The sequence below is a fragment of the Mesocricetus auratus genome, unplaced genomic scaffold (genome assembly GCF_017639785.1).
Source record: "Mesocricetus auratus isolate SY011 unplaced genomic scaffold, BCM_Maur_2.0 Super-Scaffold_4256, whole genome shotgun sequence".
Lineage (NCBI taxonomy): Eukaryota > Metazoa > Chordata > Mammalia > Rodentia > Cricetidae > Mesocricetus > Mesocricetus auratus.
The window spans coordinates 18,550,847-18,570,690 of record NW_024429182.1 but is presented as its reverse complement, the minus strand read 5'-3'; the positions used below and the strand labels follow the sequence as shown (position 1 = coordinate 18,570,690).

The window sequence follows — 19,844 nt, the reverse complement described above, 5'->3', positions numbered from 1 at the left end:
TAAATTAGTACAGTGAGTCCCTAAAACTGTAGCATTCTGTAGGTTGGTTTTTGAGGCTGGATCTCATTAACAAAGGCTGATCCTCTTGCCTCAGTCTCCCAGGGGCTAGTTTATAGGCATGCACCACCACGATCAACAATACGTTGATATTCTGTTGCACCAGGCAACATGTTCCAACCTAGTCAAATATTAAAACTTAGAACTGAATTCCTTGAGGCCACATCTTATTCTATTTTGTATCTCCAGCATTTGGCACTGTGCCTGGTGCTAGCAATACTTTCCACTAACTTGTCAAACAGACTGGCAGAAATATTTCAGATCATTTAGTTCTTCTTGCCTAATAGAAGGCAGTGTCAGAAAAAGGTTCTGGCCAATGTCCCTGGTCCCATGGTGATTACACTGAGATACAGAGACCCAGAAATCTTGAGAGTTCTCAGACTCTAACACTCCCCAAGAACATGGAAGCTATATATGTGATTTGAATATGACATTAGTAAGAGAATATAAAAAAGGCTCAGACTTCCACTGTAGTTCTCAATGGTGTTTATCTATGGTGGCTTCAAGTAGAATTTTCTTCCAGAGATAGTTTTAAACATGAACTTTTCATTCATTTGTCTATGTATACTTTCATCCCACATTTACAGAAGGACTACTTGTTGAGAAGTGTTTTATCTGCTTAACAGGATAGCTGACTATCCATAGGGTGTAAATATCTGGAAACAATCTTACCAGACAGCACAAGATGTTTTATTTTGATAAAGCATGGTGGAAATTGTAGACATAACATCCTTATTATTTAGAATGAATGACTCTAGTATATCTCAAAATGTGACTCTATGACCTGTGACACACAGAACAACTAGACAGCTGACCATTCAAGGCAGAACTACTCTAGCCACACTAAACCAGAGTGTCATGAATGAGGCTAGACACATACTAATGAGCATCATTGGTTATCTAGATAGATTTATTAACTAAAGAGGTCTTGCTAGAAAGACCTACATGCAATTGCTTGATATGATTTAGCTTCCTCTTCCTTTTTACAAAAGTCACCTCTTACATGGCTGATTCTAAGATACCTAAGAATGTTGTAAATAGGGATCAGAATAATGAGCCCTCAAAACCATAACTTCAATGAATGTGAGCAATAATTATGTCCTTAAACTAGTGCCAAGTGAATCCCCAGGAAAAGAAAACAAGAAACCTGCCATTTTAAGAATCCCTTTATATAAAAATAAGACTTACACTTAATTTTAAATGTTATACAAAGTTGGAAGGATGAAGAAAAAGTCTTGAATTTTTCATTGTTAGTTTGTTTTAACAAATCTTTAATATGATTACCATGTGAAATTTTTATTCTTTGAATTCTACTTTTTGTTTTTATTAATTAATAGTAACTGCGCATATTTATAGGATACTGTGAATGATTTCAGTTTTTAATATGAAGCTCTTCACCTCTTCATTATTTGTTTACATTTAGAGTCTCTGGTATTGCTAAGCTATGTCATTGTGAATAGTTACCCTGTTGTGCTGGAGACATGGGTGTATTTTCACCATGTTTCTGTGTTATAGTACCTCTTATCCAACTTCTCTATTTGTTTCCCCCCCTTCTCTTCTACCTGCTACTATTTTCTAGTTTAAGTGAACTGTTTACCTTTTCCACAGGGGAAAGGATGGGTAGTATTTCTCTTTCTAAGTCTGGTTTATTCTATTGAACACAATGACCTCCAGTTCCATCCATTTTTCTGAAAATGACAGGGTTATATTCCTTATTGCATAAGAAACCTTATACTATTTTTGTCATTCATTTGTCCACTGATAGATACCATGGTTGATTTTGTATCTCAGTTATTCTCAATTGTGCTTCAGGGACTGCAAGTCGCTCTTTGATGTGATGACGGACCACACTTTGATTGACTGGGCCATGCTTAGTTCTGTGTCTGGTTTTTGAGACTCTTCTGCACTGTTCTCCTTGATTACACTACTTCCATTCCCACCAGCAATGTGTACCTGTCAAAATCATTAGAACAACTCTAGATCTTGATGTGACAAATATAAACCCTTCTAAATGTGAAAAACAATAATGACCGACAATCATCACTGAAAGAAGGGGATGTGGCCACGTCCATCTGGAATCTTTTCCTACCCTGGTTCCCACAGCACCAAATTCCAGCTGAGACCCTGTGACCTTTTCCTTGTCTTTCTTCCAAACAAATCAAGCTCACAGATAATTTTACTCACTTTCTGAATTTTCCTAATCTGGTCAGAGAGTGTATCTAACAGACGCGTTTTCAGGAAGTCCATCACCTTGACCACCCGGCCATCAATGTAGCAACTGGAATAAAAATAAAATAAGAGTCAGATAAAATCTTGAGGAGGGTACTAGAAGTATACTTCTTTTAGCAGAAATCTGTTTCCAGAGGAAACAGCCTAGGATTATACCTGAGCCTTCATCTTTGGATAGGTTTGGACTCTTGATACTTTTCAAACAAATAATATACTTTGTATTTTCTCTTTTTCCAATTCCATGTGTCAGCTACTGTGACTTTTTTCAGCCTTGTTCAGGTAAAAATGCATTTCTTGCTCTCTGGGAACTGACAGATATTTCATAATCCAAACAGGGCAACTGGGGAAAAACTTACTTTTTCTCTTGGGAAAGGGACTTAGCCTTCAATCTCATGGCTGTCTCTATCTTTACCTTCAAGCAATAAAGGCATGGGAGAGTTCCAAAGAAACACCCAAATATTTGCTAGGTTTCCACTTTTAAATAAGAAAATAAACAACAGAATAAAATTCTGATGTGGTACAGTAAACTAGTTTCAAGTGTTGCCAGTTTCCAGCTTGCTTCCTTGGTAAAATTCATTATAGTTGAGACCCCCTCCCCATCATTGGCATGAATGAATGAATGAATGAGTGAATAAATGAACAAACAAATGCAAAGAAATCCATATATCATCCCCAGAGTTCTCTCCTGATATAACAGGGCCTGTGATCATTTGTTTTGCTTTCAGTCTGGTTTTCATTAGTAGCTTAAGGGAGTCATCAAGCTGCAAGGACACTGTTGTGAACATCTGAGAAAGACAGGCCCAGCCCACCTTATGTGGTCCTCTTTTCTGAACCACTTATTCTGAAGACTAAGCAGACATGGGCTCCAGGTTAGGTGGCCTTCATTACCTATAATACTACCTTTATCTTATCTTGGCAAAATCTGAAATAAATACATTTTTAATTTTTATGATTCCCATATGCCTAGCTTAACCTACTAAAGTCTCATTGGTTGGTAACTAATGATAGATTTTCTTTCATTTGAAATAAAATATCTACCCATCGGTACACACAGACCTACATGAAAGTCCTTCTTAATGTTAAATCTCCATTACAATACATGTTTTATGGATGGTCAGGCTTAAAAACATCTTTTATTGCAAGCAGGTACTCTAGCTGAAGTAAGGGAAGGAGACAGGTCTCAACCTCCTGTTGGCCCCTCTCACCATCATAAGATACTAAAGAACCCGATGTCTAAATGACTGATATGTTTTTAAAATGTGTTTTTGGAGACAGAGACATTTGAGTTCAGATTACTGATTTGGCATTTGCTGCTTATATAATCTCAGATGATTTCCTGGTCTCTATAGACCTCAGTTTTAGCATATTTAAATTTTTTTATCTCTGTCTGTCTATCTTTGTCTGTCTATCTATCTATCTATCTATCTATCTATCTATCTATCTATCTATCTACCTGACTATCTATCAGCTATCTAGTTTTGTTTGCATGTTTGTTCTTGAGACAAGGACTTCACTCTTCATAATCTAGGCTGGCCTGAAACTCACTATGTAGCTCACACTGGTCTTGAATTATGGCATTCCTCCTGTTTCAGCCTACTAAGTTCTGTAATTTCAGATGTGTGCTACCATGTTGACAGTTTTCTTATTAATCTAAGAGAGGTGGCATATCTGCTCCTTGGGGTTGATTTCAAATCAAGGAGATAATGAACCTAAGATGTCTGGCACATAGCAGGCACACAGTAGGCACACACAAACTTTTCTTGTTTCTAATCTTTCTAAGTTCAGTTTAGACACAGGAAACAAGTTGGTAAAATTATGTATAAGTATAGACTCCTAAAAAGTAGAGATTCTGTCAGAAGCTGTGGACTTTTATTTTTGTGTGGTTATTTATATAATGAACTAAAACATTAATATAACATTTTAGCTCATCTCTGGTTCAAATGATACATTCAAGTTCAATAAATATTTATATATATCCTGGCCACTGTCTTAACATTTCATAACCTCTTCTTGCTAGCATTTCATTATTGCCATCTCTAATTTTTTTAACAAGTTGAGCTTAATAATACATTACATGAAAAATGGGCACACTGGGATGGTATCATTAAAATCAAAACAAAGCAAGCTGTGCACTGTTATTCTAATATACAACTGAAGAAATGAACACTTACATGGTGACAAGTCTTATGACAAACAGTGTGCTGTAATTATTCTCTTAATAGTCAAGCAAGCGTATTGCAGTTTCTCCTTTTCTCTACATTCATTTCCCAGTAACTACGATAACAATCAGTGTTTATAATTTTGGCTGGAAACACATAGAGTTTAATAGTTATTGAGATAAAGATACCAGATGCAATTTCTCAGTATAGGGTTCCCCACAAACATTTAGACTAACCCATCTGATCTATGGTCCCTTCATTCTCTTCCTCCTTTCTTTTACTCCTTTGTTCAGATTATATAGAATCGAGTTAAGAACTCTGGTCTAATACACTTTGCCACTTAATACCCACATAATTTTGGATCCCCACCCCATTTTTCCAAGTTGGCACAAAACTTAATAGACTTAATTATAACATTTTCATATACATATACCAGAGTTTCTCTTTTTATTAGATAGGTTAAAAATTCAAGTCTGGAGCCAGCAAGATGGCCCAATGGGCAAAGGTGCTTGCCACAAAAGACTGATCTGGGTTTGATTCATGAGACCTACCTCTGACTGCCACACGTGTATGTGCTTTCCCTCCTTCTCCCCCGTGTGTCTGTTTTTCTATCTCTCCCTCACACACTCACATGAAAGAAATAAAAATTTAATAAAAAATTAAAACTTGTGAGAGCAAGAAAGAGATACCATAATGGGGGGAGCTATTATAGGTTTAAAGAGAAATCTGGCACTAGGGAAATGTCCAAAGATATACTGGGATGACCTCAACTAAGAATCTAAGCAATAGTAGAGAGGCTACCTTAAATACCCTTCCCCTATAGTGAGATTGATGACTACCTTATATGCTATCCTAGAGCCTTCATCCAGTAGCTGATGGAAGCAAAAGCAGACACTCACAGCTTAACACTGAGCTGAACTCCTGTAACCCAGTTAGAGAGAGAGGAGTGATGAGCAAAGGGGTCAAGGCCAGGTTGGTGAAACCCACAGAAACAGCTGACCTGACCAAGGGAGAGCTCATGGACCCCAGGCCGATAGCTGGGAAACCAGCTAGGATGGAACCAGGCCCCCTGCATGTGGGTGTCAGTTAGGAGACCTAGGCAGTCTATGGGGCCCCTGGTAAGGGAACAGCATTTATACGAAGTGTACGAATGGACATTGGGAGTCCATTCCACATAGAGGATACTCTCTCAGCCTAGACACATGCAGTAGGGCCTAGGCCCTGTTCTAAATGATGTAACAGACTTTGATGATTTCCCCATTGAAAGGCCTCAGCCTTTCTATGAAGCAGAAGAGGGATGGGATGGGGTTTGGTGGGGGCCATGGGAGAATGGGAGGGAGAGGGAACTGGGATTGATATATAAAATAAGATTGTTTCTAATTTAAATAAGAAAATAAAACTTTAAGCTTGTAGTAGTTTTATAGGGTTGCTACGGTGGACAATTAAGGAGAAATACTGGCCCCGAGCCTGGCACATCGAAGGTATCAATAACCAAACATGCTTTGTCAGGTTACCTAAAGGCTCAAGGTAGCAGAGCCCTGACTGAAAGGCTGTGGGCTGGGATTGCAGGGGGAGCCTCTTTCTGCAGGAGAACACACTCATCCACTATGAGGTATGAAGGAGGAAAATAAGTACCAGTAAAGACAAAGCCTAGATTCCTTGCAAGTGAGAGTAGAGAGAAACGTTCTCCATATTTCTGTTGGCTGTGACTGACATTCTGCTTGTCTGCACCCAGAAGTAGTACAATCCCTCCTTCATTTGGAACAGGGAAGGAGCTCCAATAGAAACTTTAACTTAAGCCTTTTAGAGTCCATCACTGACCCCGTTTTAACCTAACAAGCTGGATCCAATTATTCTTAGTTGTTCCTTGGCTACTCCTGAATACTGAATTTGGGCTGCGGTGGGAAGAACTATAGGCAGAGAAAGTTACCTCAGCAGTGTGGGCAAGAACTGGTGTGGCTCTAAACAAGGGGAGACAGGAGAAATGCAAGTGACAGGCTGCCATGAAAGCAACGTTTCCTTATGGAGTGACAAACCAAGGCAGGAGTGCAAGAGGGACAGGATGCCCTGAAGAATATTGTGCTGAGGACATTTCGGCATTAGAGATGAAGGATTCAGTTTGCTATAACAAGCATACACAGAATGTCAAGGAGGAAATGTATAGCAGGTGTTTAGAGAAGCAGAACATTGAGATGGATACCGTTGACCTGGTCTCTTCTTCAGCTTAAAAGTCATGGGTAAGACTATGGCGATAGATGTGGTTGCTAAATAAGGGAAGGTCACAGAGATGTCAGAGACCTTTTGAAGCACTTCTCAAATAATGCCCTGGGCATTGCCTGTTCCTTTGACCCAACAAGGAACCGACCCTTTTCCTGCCTTAAGCAAAACAACATCTTTCTAACAAACTCAATCTGAGTCTAATTTATATTTGGATGTCAAAGGACTGTTCATACTAGACTAAGAATTGCAGCAATTTTTATTTGCAACTTAAATTCACTCTTGTCTTATACTTTTGAAACAGCAGCTTTGGTCACTAAAATTTAGGATCGTTCTGACAAGAGGGCAAGGGGATCAATTAACAACAGAACATGAACTGGATAACCCTGAAGCCTCTTTTATTATATTTTATTTTCTAATTTTAAACAGGATCTCATTTTAATCAGATCTAGTCTAGAATAATTCACTGTGCATCATAAGCTGTTCTCAACTCACAAGGAGGCCTCCTACCTCAGCCTATTGAAAGCCCTGCTTATCAGAGTGCTTGAGTATCAATAGTACCTCTCCATAGTGTCATAGCTAGAGACCAGTGTAGCACACAGAGATGGGTTTGAAGGAAGTGGAGTAATCTGTGCTCATCAATAGGCTGCTAATTGTGATGACGAGGGCCATGTATTTATTACTTACTAAGATACAGTCCCAGCTCTAAGGACACTGATTTCTAACAAAGACTGGCAAGAAGGAAGCCAGGCTAGATTATGCCAATTTTTCAGTGATTTGGGAGCAAGCCTCTTCCTTTCTGTCTTTTGCCCTCAGAAGATAATGATTCTGGGCTACCCACCAGTCTCCACAAGAGTTAATTAGTTTAGTGATGGCCACCGTGGATTCTCAAGAGAGATAACTAAAAAAGAAATTGGCTGTGGGAGAGCAAAGAAATTCTTCAATTAGAGAAACTCTAGAAACTTCTATATAAATCCTACTAGCAGGATGGTTTTAGAGTCTCCTACAGTAACACTTTTAAATAAATCTTAGATCTCCAAACCCTTATAAACCCCACCTTCTTTAAGGTTACACAAAGAAATGAGTCACTCAATTAATGGGTGCATCCTGGAAGGAGGTGTTGAAATAAGCTTTTCATAACTTTTGTAAGAGTTGAAACCTGTAGGCATGATCACAATGGTCTGTCTTGCATGATGGCACCTACTGTCATTCTTGTCTCTAGACATGCAGGTGACAGACACCAAGCATGGCAGGATGATTGAGCAGTCAAAGAAAATGGATCCTCCTAAATTTCTTATCCGCTTAAATAAAATGTAAGGTTTTATTTAAGATATATTTCATTTTATTTTTAAAAGCATTGTCTTTTTATTATAAGAGAAATAAATTCAAATTAAAAAATAAGCACAAACAAAATAGAAGTACAAAATGAGGAGTCACTTATAAGACAACACTTTGGATTACTCTTCACATTTTGACAAATACTCTTCCAGAGTTTTTCATAGTTAATGTATATGTAAATTCCTACAATGCACTAAGTAAAATTTCTTTAGATCCTATTGAACTAGCATATAAATTTATGTTTGCCCCATTTAAGTCACCAAGTTATCTCACAGAGATATTGGTCAAAACATCTTGCTTTGATCTTCCCTTCATCCTGACCATGTATGGGTATCCTGTTGTCCAGCTGTAGCTCCAGTGTCTTTCTGCCTACCTCTTTCCCCATCCTCAAGGTTCAGTTTTAGGGTTGGGCTACAATTAGCCACTTATGTCCATTAGCTTCTTACAAACGTTTAATAAGAGTTTGTTGGTTCCAGGGGCAGCTGGTTTTGTTTATCTGGCCCTTTGCTTTAAGAGGAAAAACCTTTGCCCCTTATTATCTGACCCCTTCTTTTATTTCACCTAATTGCATTAGGGCTGGCTTCCCAATGCTCAGGAATTTCCGGACCTTTTTTTTTTTTTCCTGCCTGCTGCTTTCAAGAGGAGGGGTAGCCTACTCCGAATTTTAACACCCAGGCTGCTGACTGGCAGGTAAATCCATAAAATTGGAGCCTTTCCCTCCAAATAGGGAGAAGCTTAAAAAATCATTAGAGCAACCCTGTTGACCTGTAAAACCTAGTCTGACACCTTGAAACCAAACAGCAGAGAAGGCTGATTGGAAACTCCATAACTGTAAAGGGGGTTGCCCCTCCTCCAAGGGCCTCCTCCTGCGCTCCTGCTGAGGCAGGGTTCTTCATGCTTGCCATGGGGTTTGATAGTGAGGCAGCCTCATTCTTCATCTTCTCTGCAGTGTGTCAAACTTGCTATTCTTGTATTTAAAATTCCTTGGGGTAGGAAAGCTTGAAAGAAGCAAATACCACTACAGAGAAAGATTCTAGACAATATAAATGCTGCTTGAGCTTTCTTAAACTTGTTTGAATAATCCCATGCATAAAGTATCCAATAGACTAAAATATTACAGTTAAGGAATTTGAGTTTGTACTATGGAAAAGAAAATACAGCAAATTGGTATACTCCAAGTCTAGGGTTATGGACATCCCATCAGCATACAACGAACACTCAAAAATATACTCAATAAAATAATGAGTGACTGCATGAGTTAATCCACAGAGAGCCAAAGATATGGATCTGAGGCTGAAGTGTCTCAGGGCTAAGCACCCCATTCCTAATCTGTCCCTCTCAGTTAACTCCTTGTAGAATTTGGACCCTGAGCCTAAAGTGTAGTGGAGAGACTATATCTTGGCAGAGGCTCAAACAGCTGGTCCTTGATCCCAGCAGTGCTGGGGAGCGTATACAGGAAGCTGGAAAAGAAATGGGTGGGAAAGTCCCTCATATTCCAGCCATGGGAGTGGGCTCTGAAGAGGCCCTCTTCAAGGGATTTGCAGAGTTACAGCAGGCAATGGCACTGAGCTTGAGGACAAGATTGTATCCAGGTGTTTTATGTCTGAAAACTGATTGTGGGGCCATCCTTACAATGAGATCAAATGTACAAAATATAAAATTAGGCTCAAAAGTAAATATTTATATAGAATGACAAAATAAATGACAACAAGCTCCCATAAACTTGAAAATGTTTCTTCTTTCTGTCTCTATCCTTTCCCCCTTCCCCCTAGTTGCCATTCTGCTGCTCTTTAGGCAATTTACCAGAAATGTAGACACAGCAATACTTCCAGATAACGCCCTTTAGAAAATCTAGCAATGTTCAGTAACTCCTAGCAGTCAAGGAAACCAATTCTAGAAAAGGCTAGTAGTTAAAATCATTACCTTTCCAGTGAGCCTAACAGTGGGCGATCAGTAGACTAGGGCCTAAGATGCTAGGACTTACCATCAGTATGCAGTATTTCTAAAAAGTCTCTTGATTCTTGAGAATTTCATGTATGTATGCAATGAAATATGATCACTACCTTGTTCTGGTCCCTCTATGCTGCAGTACCAAGACAACTACCAAGATTTGCTCACTGGTATAATAATGGAGCAGCTGTTGTAGGTGCAACTAACTGATTTCTGGTTGGAGGTGACAGCATCTACCATGGAAACTTGGACACAAGAAGATGGATAGAATTTTCATGTCCATGTATCGGAATAAGTAATACTTTGAAAAATATAATACCAAAAACTAGACTATGGGTGCAATGCAATCCTCATTAAAATTTCAGTGACATCTTTCACACTAAAAATTAAATAAAATTCATACAGAAACACACAAGATCTTGTCTAGGTAAAATAATTCTAAGCAAAAAGCATAATTCTAGATATCAAAGTACCTGACCTCAAACTATACTATAGAACCAGAATGACAGACAACATGGTGCTGGTGCAAAATTAGACATAAATGACTAACATAGTGGACTTAGAAGTAACTCACACAGTTAAGACATTCACTTGCTGAAGAATAAAATTAGAAACCTATTTCTAACTCTGGGAAAAAAAACAATTTAAAATGGATCAAGAACTTTAGTATAAGGCATTGAAATAGCTAGAAAAGCAAAAGGAAACACTTTTAAGATATACTCAGATGCAAGAACTTTCAGAAAAGGAAGCAACTCCAAGAACTAACTAGTCAGATTACATAAAAGCAGAAAGATTCTTTATAGGAAAATATCACAAAGGAAATAATTGCCAGAGTGAAGGGACAGCCTATGGAATGGGAGAAAAGCTTTCTTTGCTGTTCCTCAAACAGCGGGTTAGTATGCCGAATACAGAGAACTAAGTGGGGCTGAGATAGGACCGGTTGGTAAAGCACCTGCCATACAAGCCTGACGGCCTGAATTTGGATCCACAGCACCCACAACAAAGCTGTGGAGGCAGAAACAAGAAGGCTCCTGAAGCGTGCTGACCAACGAGTCTGGTGAACTCTAGGATCAGGGAGAAATCTTGTCTCAAAAGACAAGGTGGAGAGGAATAGAGAGAATACTGCAGCAATTTCTAGCCTCTGCAGGTATTTATGCATAACACACGCAGAATAAATAAACAATAACTACAAAAATTAAACACTATCCTTCCGGCTGGGCGTTGGTGGCACACGCCTTTAATCCCAGCACTTGGGAGGCAGAGGCAGGCGGATCTCTGTGAGTTCAAGGCCAGCCTTGTCTACAGAGCGAGTTCCAGGACAGGCTCCAAAACAATACAGAGAAACCCTGTCTCAAAAAAACAAAAACAAAACAAAACAAAACAAAAACACAAAAAACAAAAAAAAAACAAAAACAAAACAAACAAAACAAAACACTATCCTTCCCCTGGGAAACCCCTTCCAATCAAGGAGTGAACTGATGAACGGAGTAGCAGTTCTTGAATCAAGAAACACAAATGAGCCATACATATTTTTAAAAGTGCTTAATATCCTCTTTGCCATTAAGAAATGCCAATTAAAACTACCTTGACATTCTACCTCCCTAGTAGGAATGGCTAATATCAAGAAAGCAAAGGACAAAAAATGAAAAGGAGGATGTGGAGACAAAGGAATCTTCATTTGTTGCTAAGATGTGTAATTAGGTGTAGTCACTACTGAAATAATTTCAGATGTTCTTCCAAAAATTAATATTAGAGCAACCACCTGACCCAGTTTTACCTCTGCTATGTGTATAGTAGAAAGACCCTAAGTCTTGCCATAGAGATACTTGTACATTCATATTTCCTACTGTGCTATTTACAATGGACAAGAAATAGGGTCAGTCTAAATGAATGGATCAAGAAAACATGGTATATATAAACAGTAGAATTTTATTCAATTATAAGAAAAAATGAAATCATGATATTTACTAATAATCAAAACAAGTCAGACTCATAAAGACAAATACTGTATGTTTCTCCTCACACAAGATTCCTAGATTTTAATTTGCATGCATGCATTTGTACTTTCGTGTGTGTGTATGTGTGTGTGTGTGTGTGTGTGTGTGTGTATAAATATTATGTAAGTAGAAAGACGATCATGAGAAGAGAAAAAGGAGATCTTGTTAGAGGGGCAGGGAAGTAGAATAAAGTGATATGAAAATTGGGGGTTGCAAGACAGAAGGGAAGCAATAGGAAGGCATCCAGACAGAATGCAGGAGAGAGGTTGGGAAGCCAACAGGAACCAAGCATTATGAAAATGCCACAATGAAACCTATTACTTTGTATGTCAACTTAAAAATATACTGCAAAACAAAATAAAAATCAAAGACAAATGAAAATGAGTGCAAATGTAATTTCTCCATATTCGTGTAGTTTTCTATAAATTAAGGCTATGTGATTTGTATAATTTTTCAGGCATGCAAGCAATTCTGGATATGGTTTATAGAGTCTCATGTACATAGTAAGAAATATTAAATGTGTGCTAGAAGCAGGCAATCTGAAATTTTCAGTTATATGTCTGAGAAAATAATGAAGCTAAACTGGGAAACAAGTACACTTCTCTCTTATATTTAAATGTTTTGCTTCACATAACATATCATAAGCAAAACAAAAATAACAGTAATGCTTATCAGTTATGAATGGTGGATATATAATAATTTATATCCAATTCTGCTTCCATTTTTTAATTTTATTAAGGCTCCTATAACAGGAAGTCTTATGTCATTAAATCACCCTTTCTTCTCAGGAAGAGTCAACAGTGAATCCTCTCTGAAAAAAATGTATACACAAGAGCTTTCAAAAATAAAGAAATTAACCGAAAATATCCTGGCCAAAATAAATAGAAACCATTCAGGAAAACAGGCCCATGTATAACTGTAGAAAGGTGATAGACAACAAACACTAGTATCTTCTTCTCTGTGAGACTACATGGGACTAAACTTTATTGACTTTATGAGGTTGTCAGCAGGAAAATCAGTCTTCATTCAGTTAAAATGTGGCTGTGTCATTACTGAAACTAAACTATGTTACCTGTTACTGATTTAGAATTTTATTACATGACTATACTATGGCTTTATTTAGCAAGTTCTATATATCTGAAACCATTCAGTTATTTTATATTTTATCATTATAAATAGAGCTGAACCAAGTAACCCTGTGATGCACACTTATGGAGCTCACACATATTTCAGTATGAGCTCTCACACTATGTTGCCCTAGGTAAGTCACTTAGTGCTTTGAGCTTTTAGAAATGTGAAGAAATTTAATGATCAGTAGGTGTAGCATTTTCCCAAACCATATACATGGAACACTTACCCAAGACAGAACTATACTGAATGAATATGAATTAAGAGAAAGTTAGCTTATTTCACAAGTTTATTTATTTCCTTAGGTTTTAACTATTTAATAAGCTGTACAATTAATTTTCTTTGTAATGTACTATAAAAAAACAAACCTAGTCTAGCTATAATATCCTCTTGTTTTGTAGCTAAGAACTCAGAGACTTTTGTGTGTTCAGCATCTGAAACACAATGCAACAGTGGGGTCATTAATTTTGATTGTCAACTTGGCAGATCTACAATCACCAGGAGACACAATTCTGAGCACATCTATGAGGGAATGTCAGGACGGGATTAAATGCGGGCAGCACCAATCCATGGGCTGGGGTCCTGAGAGCAGCAGCAACCATCATCCTTTGCCTCCTAGCTCACAGTCCTGTTACCATGGCTTCCTCTCAAATGGAGTTGTATTATTGAACTAAACCAAAATATACCCTCTTCCCTTAAGTAATTTTAAACTTTTGAAAATGTATTCTTAGATATGTGTATGGTGTGTTTACGAGCACGATGTGTGTCTACAGGAGTGCTCGTGTCATAGTGTGGAGGTCAGAGAACTGGTGGGAGTTGGTTCTCCTCTTCCACTTTTATATGGGTTCTGAAGCTCTGACTCATGTCATCCGGCTTGCGTGGCAAGCACTTTGTGCACTGAACCTTTTCTCCAGTTCTTAAGTTGCTTTTGACAGGTGTTTTGTTGTAGCAATGAGAAAAGAAATGAATATAAATGGTATAGCTCAATAAATATTGTTTGCCTTGGTTTAGTTAGTCTAAATCTGACTAGGGAGGTCACACAGGCTGAAAGATGAATCCAAAAATATTTTAAAAAGAATAAGGAAAACTTGATGGGATTAAGATAAACTATGATATAGCAACTGGAGTTCTGAGATAAAGTTTTTGTTAACATTTGTGGAAGAAGTGAGACAATGTAAGCTATCAAAGATAAAACAATCACAAGATAGTGTGAGGGTTATACATTCCAAGAACAATGAGATGTGGTCTGAGTATACTAGAAACAAGCCTCACTAGGCCTTTAGATTTACCAATCTTCCTTCAGTTCTCCCATTCTCCCATTCAATCATTGCAAAGGTCTACTACTACCATGTACCAAGTACTTAAGTTACTGGGACCTCAAGCACTGGACAAGACAATTTCTTTGTTCCCATAAAATCATACATTCTAGAAAGATTTAAAATAGTAAGTTGTTTCATATTGGGATAAACACAATGAAGAAAAATATAAAGGAGGACAGAGGAATTACAAAAGGGCTGGGTGTGCAAATCAGTTGGTAAAGAGCTTTCCTGGCAAAAAATGAGGACCTGAATTTTATTCTCTGAACCTATATAAAAATGCCAGGAGTAATGTTCATGTTTGTGATCACTGAGGTGGTGGAAACAGCGTAGTATCTGGGGGTTGCTGACCTAATTGTGAGCTCCAGGTCAATAAAGAATTCAAAGGAAGTAGAGGATGTGTGTAAGGAAGACACCCAAGGTCCTATAGATTTGGGGAGGAATGTTTTTCGGGCAAGGGGAAAAGTAAACGCAAAGATGTAGGGGTAAGAATAAGTATCACTGCAAAGTTTCTAGGAACAGGAAGGAGGCCAGATTAGAGCTGGGTAAGGGTGGGAGGGTAGCAGCAGAGAGTTTGGGGAATCAGTTAGTATGGGGCTCTGTTAGCCATTTTAAGGGCATTAGTTTAGATTAATTTTAAGAGAATGATTTTGAGTGAAGTAATGCTAGGTCATCCTAGGTGATCACTGAAGTGGAAGCAATGAACTATGTAGCAACTGATTGTATTAGGTGGATGAAAAATTAAAATTATTTAAATTTTGATGGTATTTTTAGAGATTGTTCAAAGTATGTAGAATCTGAACCTCTTTTAAAGATGGAATTGGCAAAATTTGATGGTATCTTACCAGATGGTAGGTTGGGAGAAAGTTCTATATAAGGAGAAAACAAATGAAACAATAATTAATGAAATAAAAATGAAGCTATATTTAATGAAATACAAAGCATGATTAAGAATACAAACAGCAAGAACCAAAAAATTGACTGTAATCAACACATACCCTCAATAATAACTTTAAACAATGACAAAGCAACAACAACAACCAAAGCTAGCTGAATGGAACAAATTTGTTTTCTGTTGTGTATTAGAAACGTGTCTTATCTTTAAAGATGGGCACCACATAAAGAGAAAGGATGGAAAAAATATTCCAAACAAATTAGATCAGGAAACAAGCAGTTATTGCCATCCTGATATCTGTCAAAATAGTCTTCAAACTAAAATTAATCATGATAGATAAAGAAGAGTATTTTATTCTAAAGAAGGAATCAAGTATTCAAGAAACTACCACAATATTAAACATGGAACTCTGGCAACTCAATGTCATAATCTATACAAATGGAATTAAAGACACAGAGTACACAAACCCTACAAATTAGCTGAATTCAACACCCAACTTTCTCCAATAGATAGGTCATCTAAAAACTGATAAAGAGAAATCTCAGAATTGAATGACAACTTACATCAAATGGACTAACAGATATGTATAGAATATTCCACCCAAACACCAAAGAACAAAGAATAAAAATACTCATTATACTCAGAAGCACATGGAAACTATTCTAAAATAGACCTAATGCTGCATTCAAAACAACCTTAATAGATACACAAATCAAAATAATTCCATGTATCATATCTGAACATTATGCAATAAAACAAAATCTACAGCAAAAAGATTCTAGTATGTATATAAACTTATGGGGATAAGCAGCTCATTGTTGAATGATGAGTTAAAGAGGAAATAAAAAAAGAAACCAAAATATTCTTGGAACTAAATAAAAATGAAAACCTAACACAACAAAACTCCTGGGATACCATAAAAACACTCCTACTAGAGAAATTTATAGGTCTGCAGTACCTACCTTAAAAAATCAGAAAGAGCATAAATAAATGACTTAATGATGCAACTCAAGAATTTGGAAAAACAAGAACCAAACTCAAACCCAGCAGAACACAAGATATAATAAAAATCAAAGCAGAAATTAATAAAATAGAAACAAAGAAACTAATAAAAAGAATCAATGAATCTATGTTGTAGAATATTTAACTATGTAAGGATGTGTTGCATTTATTTATGCTGAGGAATATTATTTATCTGTGTAAAAGTGTGTTACATTTGCTTATGTTACCTTTGTTAATGATGTAAAGATATGTCATATTTGTTTAATTATGCAATCATGTTGCATTTGTTTCACCTCACCTGCCTAAGGCATCTGATCAGTCTAATAAAAAGCTGAAAAGCTAGATTGAAGAGGGATAGGTAGGGCTTATGGGCAGAGAGAATAAATAGGAGAGAACAAGAGAATAAAGAGAGAAGAGAATGAGGGAGGAAGACAGGGACATCTCTGGGGCCAGAAGTCAGGCAGCAGCCAGGCAACAAGACACAAAAAGCAGAAAAGTAAGACACACTAAAAGAAAAAAAAAGGAAAAAAAAGCCCCAGGAAAATGTATAGGAAAAGAAACAGGTTAATTTAAGTTATGAGAGCTAGCAAGAAATGAACATAAAATAAGATCAAGTATTCGTAACTAATATTAAGTCTTGTCATGATTTGGGAGCCGGTTGATGGCCTGAAATAAAAAAGTCAATATGCTAACTAGAAACAGCAAGCAAAGTAAAAATTATTAAGTCTGGCACTGTGAGAGCACCGGTTTCTAGAGTTGGGGTGTTTAAATTCAGTTCCCAGTCAAAGGCAGCTCCAGACTGGGGCCTCAGGTTTAGGCTTAGGCTTAGCTTTCACAGACTGTGCAAAGTTCATACTTGTGTTAAGGCAGATATGTATGTTATCTTTGAAAGTTTTGTGTGTTTTCAGAGCAATGGGAACAGACACCAATAAAAACCGGTGGCCCAGGTGATGCAGCCTCTCAGAGTGCCTCTGTTACAGTTTTCTTAGAGTTTTGAATCCAGAACAACTTCAAGGGTTCTGGCTGAGATGGTCCAGCCTCAGACTATTCCAGCCAAGACTTGAGATAAGCCTTGCACTTTCCCATTACACAGAGACTGGACAACAAATGATATAGCTTGCTCTCCCAGGACATGACCATTATCTCAATTTTCTCAGGTTCCCTAAAGATGCTGTAACCCACAGACAACAGGAAACAGTCCAGAGAATACAGAGCCCACAGTCCCAAGAGGTGGGGTTAGTGGTTTTGGTTGTTTAGTGGGTTTTGGATGTTTATCATTATATAGGGGGGAATATGGGAATATAGGATAGAAGAGATAACTGTTAGTATCAAATATTTTACTTTGGTATGGAATTTTGTGTATTGATACAAATTTAAGGTTATTTTGTTATAACATAATGTATATATGTTTCTACTCTTGTTAAGGCATTGTACCTATGCAGTTCATTTAAAAATGTAAGGTAATGTTCTATTCCTTGAAAACTATTGTTACAAACCATTTAGAATAATTAAGAAACACAGGCTAATGGTCAGTCATCTGTAACAATCAAACCTATAGTTATGTTAGGTGTGTTTTTAAGATCATACAGAGATATATTTTAGATAGATGGTCTTCAAACACTTCAAAGGCCTATAGATTATGACATTTAAAATATTTTGTTAACATAGGACTTTTCATTGACAGTGAGACACACTTGCTCCTGGAAGCACCGATTTCCTTCAGAAAGGATGATGGAGTTTGCTTTCAATGTGGCAAAGCCAGTCATTTGAGCAAGAAACTGCCCTTGCCTCAACTGCTGACGGGACACCATTCAAACTGGGTATTCAGGACACAAAGGAAAGTGACTGCTGAAAGTTGCCAAAAGAACGCAGGACAGTCCTTCAAAATCTCTGCTTCACAGAAGAGTCTGCCAGATACTCTAGGCTTGTAGTCCAAAGATAGATGCTCCAATGTCACAGATGAACCTCGGGTGACTGTCCAGGCAGTCAAATGTCTCTGTAATCTCTATAGTTTTGGAAGTTTCTTGCAGTGCATTTTCTGTTTACTCAGATAATATATCCTTCTGGTGTCTTTGATGGAGTTAAAAACTAGATAATTATAGTTACAGTTTTCCTTATATTAGTCATAACAGAAAGACACAACAAGAAAACCAAACTATATACCAATATACCCGATGAACACAGATGTAAAAATATTCAGTAAAATACTAGCCAATAGAATACAGGTACATATCAATATCAGGTTGTTTTGAGCACAGAAATTCAGGGCTGGTTAAATATATGTAAGTCAGTAAATAGAATAAATCATATAAATGGACTTAAAGACAAAAATCACATGATCATATTAACAGAGGCTGTAAAAGCTTTTGACAAAACCCAACATGCTTTCATGATAAAAGTTCTAGAGAGAGTAGGACTGGAAAAAACATACTTAAGACTGCATATGAACATAATAAAGGCTATATGTCATAAAGCCTACAGTAAGGTGTGATATTTGGTAGACCTTAAAATGTCTGCTTGAGCCGGGTGGTGGTGGCACATGCCTTTAATCCCAGCACTCGGGAGGCAGAGGCAGGCGGATCTCTGTGAGTTCGAGGCCAGGCTGGACCGACAGCCTCCAAAACAATACAGAGAAACCCTGTCTCGTAAAAACCAAAAAAAAAAAAAAAAATGCCTGCTTGAGTGTTCTTCAGGAATTCACATGCATTTTATGCTGTAATCAGGAAAGCTGATCTTATTTGCAACCTTTAATATCATTGTTGGTGTTTGGTGTTAAGTTGAAGCCTGTGAAGCTGCCTTTTCACGGGTGAAATAGTTGGTTGTTAGGTATACAGGTGATTTAACCCTTAACATGTACTGCCTCCTTTCCTGTTAGCTAAACACACAGCATAAAGATTCTTGGAAAGCCAAATCTAAACACAAACACAAGTGATCAGAAAGCAACTAATAATTGCTGAATAGAGTCTGCAAAATGTGCTGTGACAGGATTCAGGGGCTCTTTACAAATTGTTCACTAAACATTCAACATATAGGTTTTGTACTTTTTCTTTAATTAAGAATTTAATTAAAATTCTTAGTATAATTGGACTAGAAAATGGTTGTCCAAAGATGTTTCCACAAGTGCTGGGAAGGCAACTATGCCATCCAGTAACATTGCATGAATCTCGGAGTAGAGGTTTCACAAAATCTGGGTAGATCATGATATTACACGCTGCCTCATTCTCATGTCTTGAACCCAAACTCAAGCAAAAGCAGTTTCATTAATAATACATGATTGAAAGGAAGTTGGTTTTCCAGCAGCTATATTTTTGTGTGTCATCTCCAATTCTTTCAATGGTGTTTATTTGTTTATTTTTGCACTAATCACATACGAACATTGACAAGGCCATGAAAAAGGGGCTGAGGAAGACTCTTCTTTGCCCCAACAATCACAAGTCTTTCTTGTCTCTCTCATATACAAACAAACTGATTTATAATTTTATGGAGCCTATAAATGCTCTATTTAAAAGGCATTTTGAGAAAGAATTCTTGGGGATTAGCAATGTACCGTATGAGG

The 19,844-nt window shown here is 37.4% G+C and overlaps 1 protein-coding gene across 2 annotated transcripts in view; it reads right to left on the bottom strand.

The window, feature by feature from the left end:
- Window positions 1–19,844, bottom strand: part of Hpse2 (heparanase 2 (inactive)) — a 596,152-nt gene that overhangs the window by 149,280 nt on the left and 427,028 nt on the right. For both annotated transcript variants that reach the window (XM_005063570.4, XM_005063571.4), the window contains one exon: window positions 2,242–2,335. In XM_005063570.4, coding sequence (XP_005063627.1) covers window positions 2,242–2,335 — 94 coding nt within the window. The remainder of the gene's footprint in view (window positions 1–2,241; window positions 2,336–19,844) is intronic.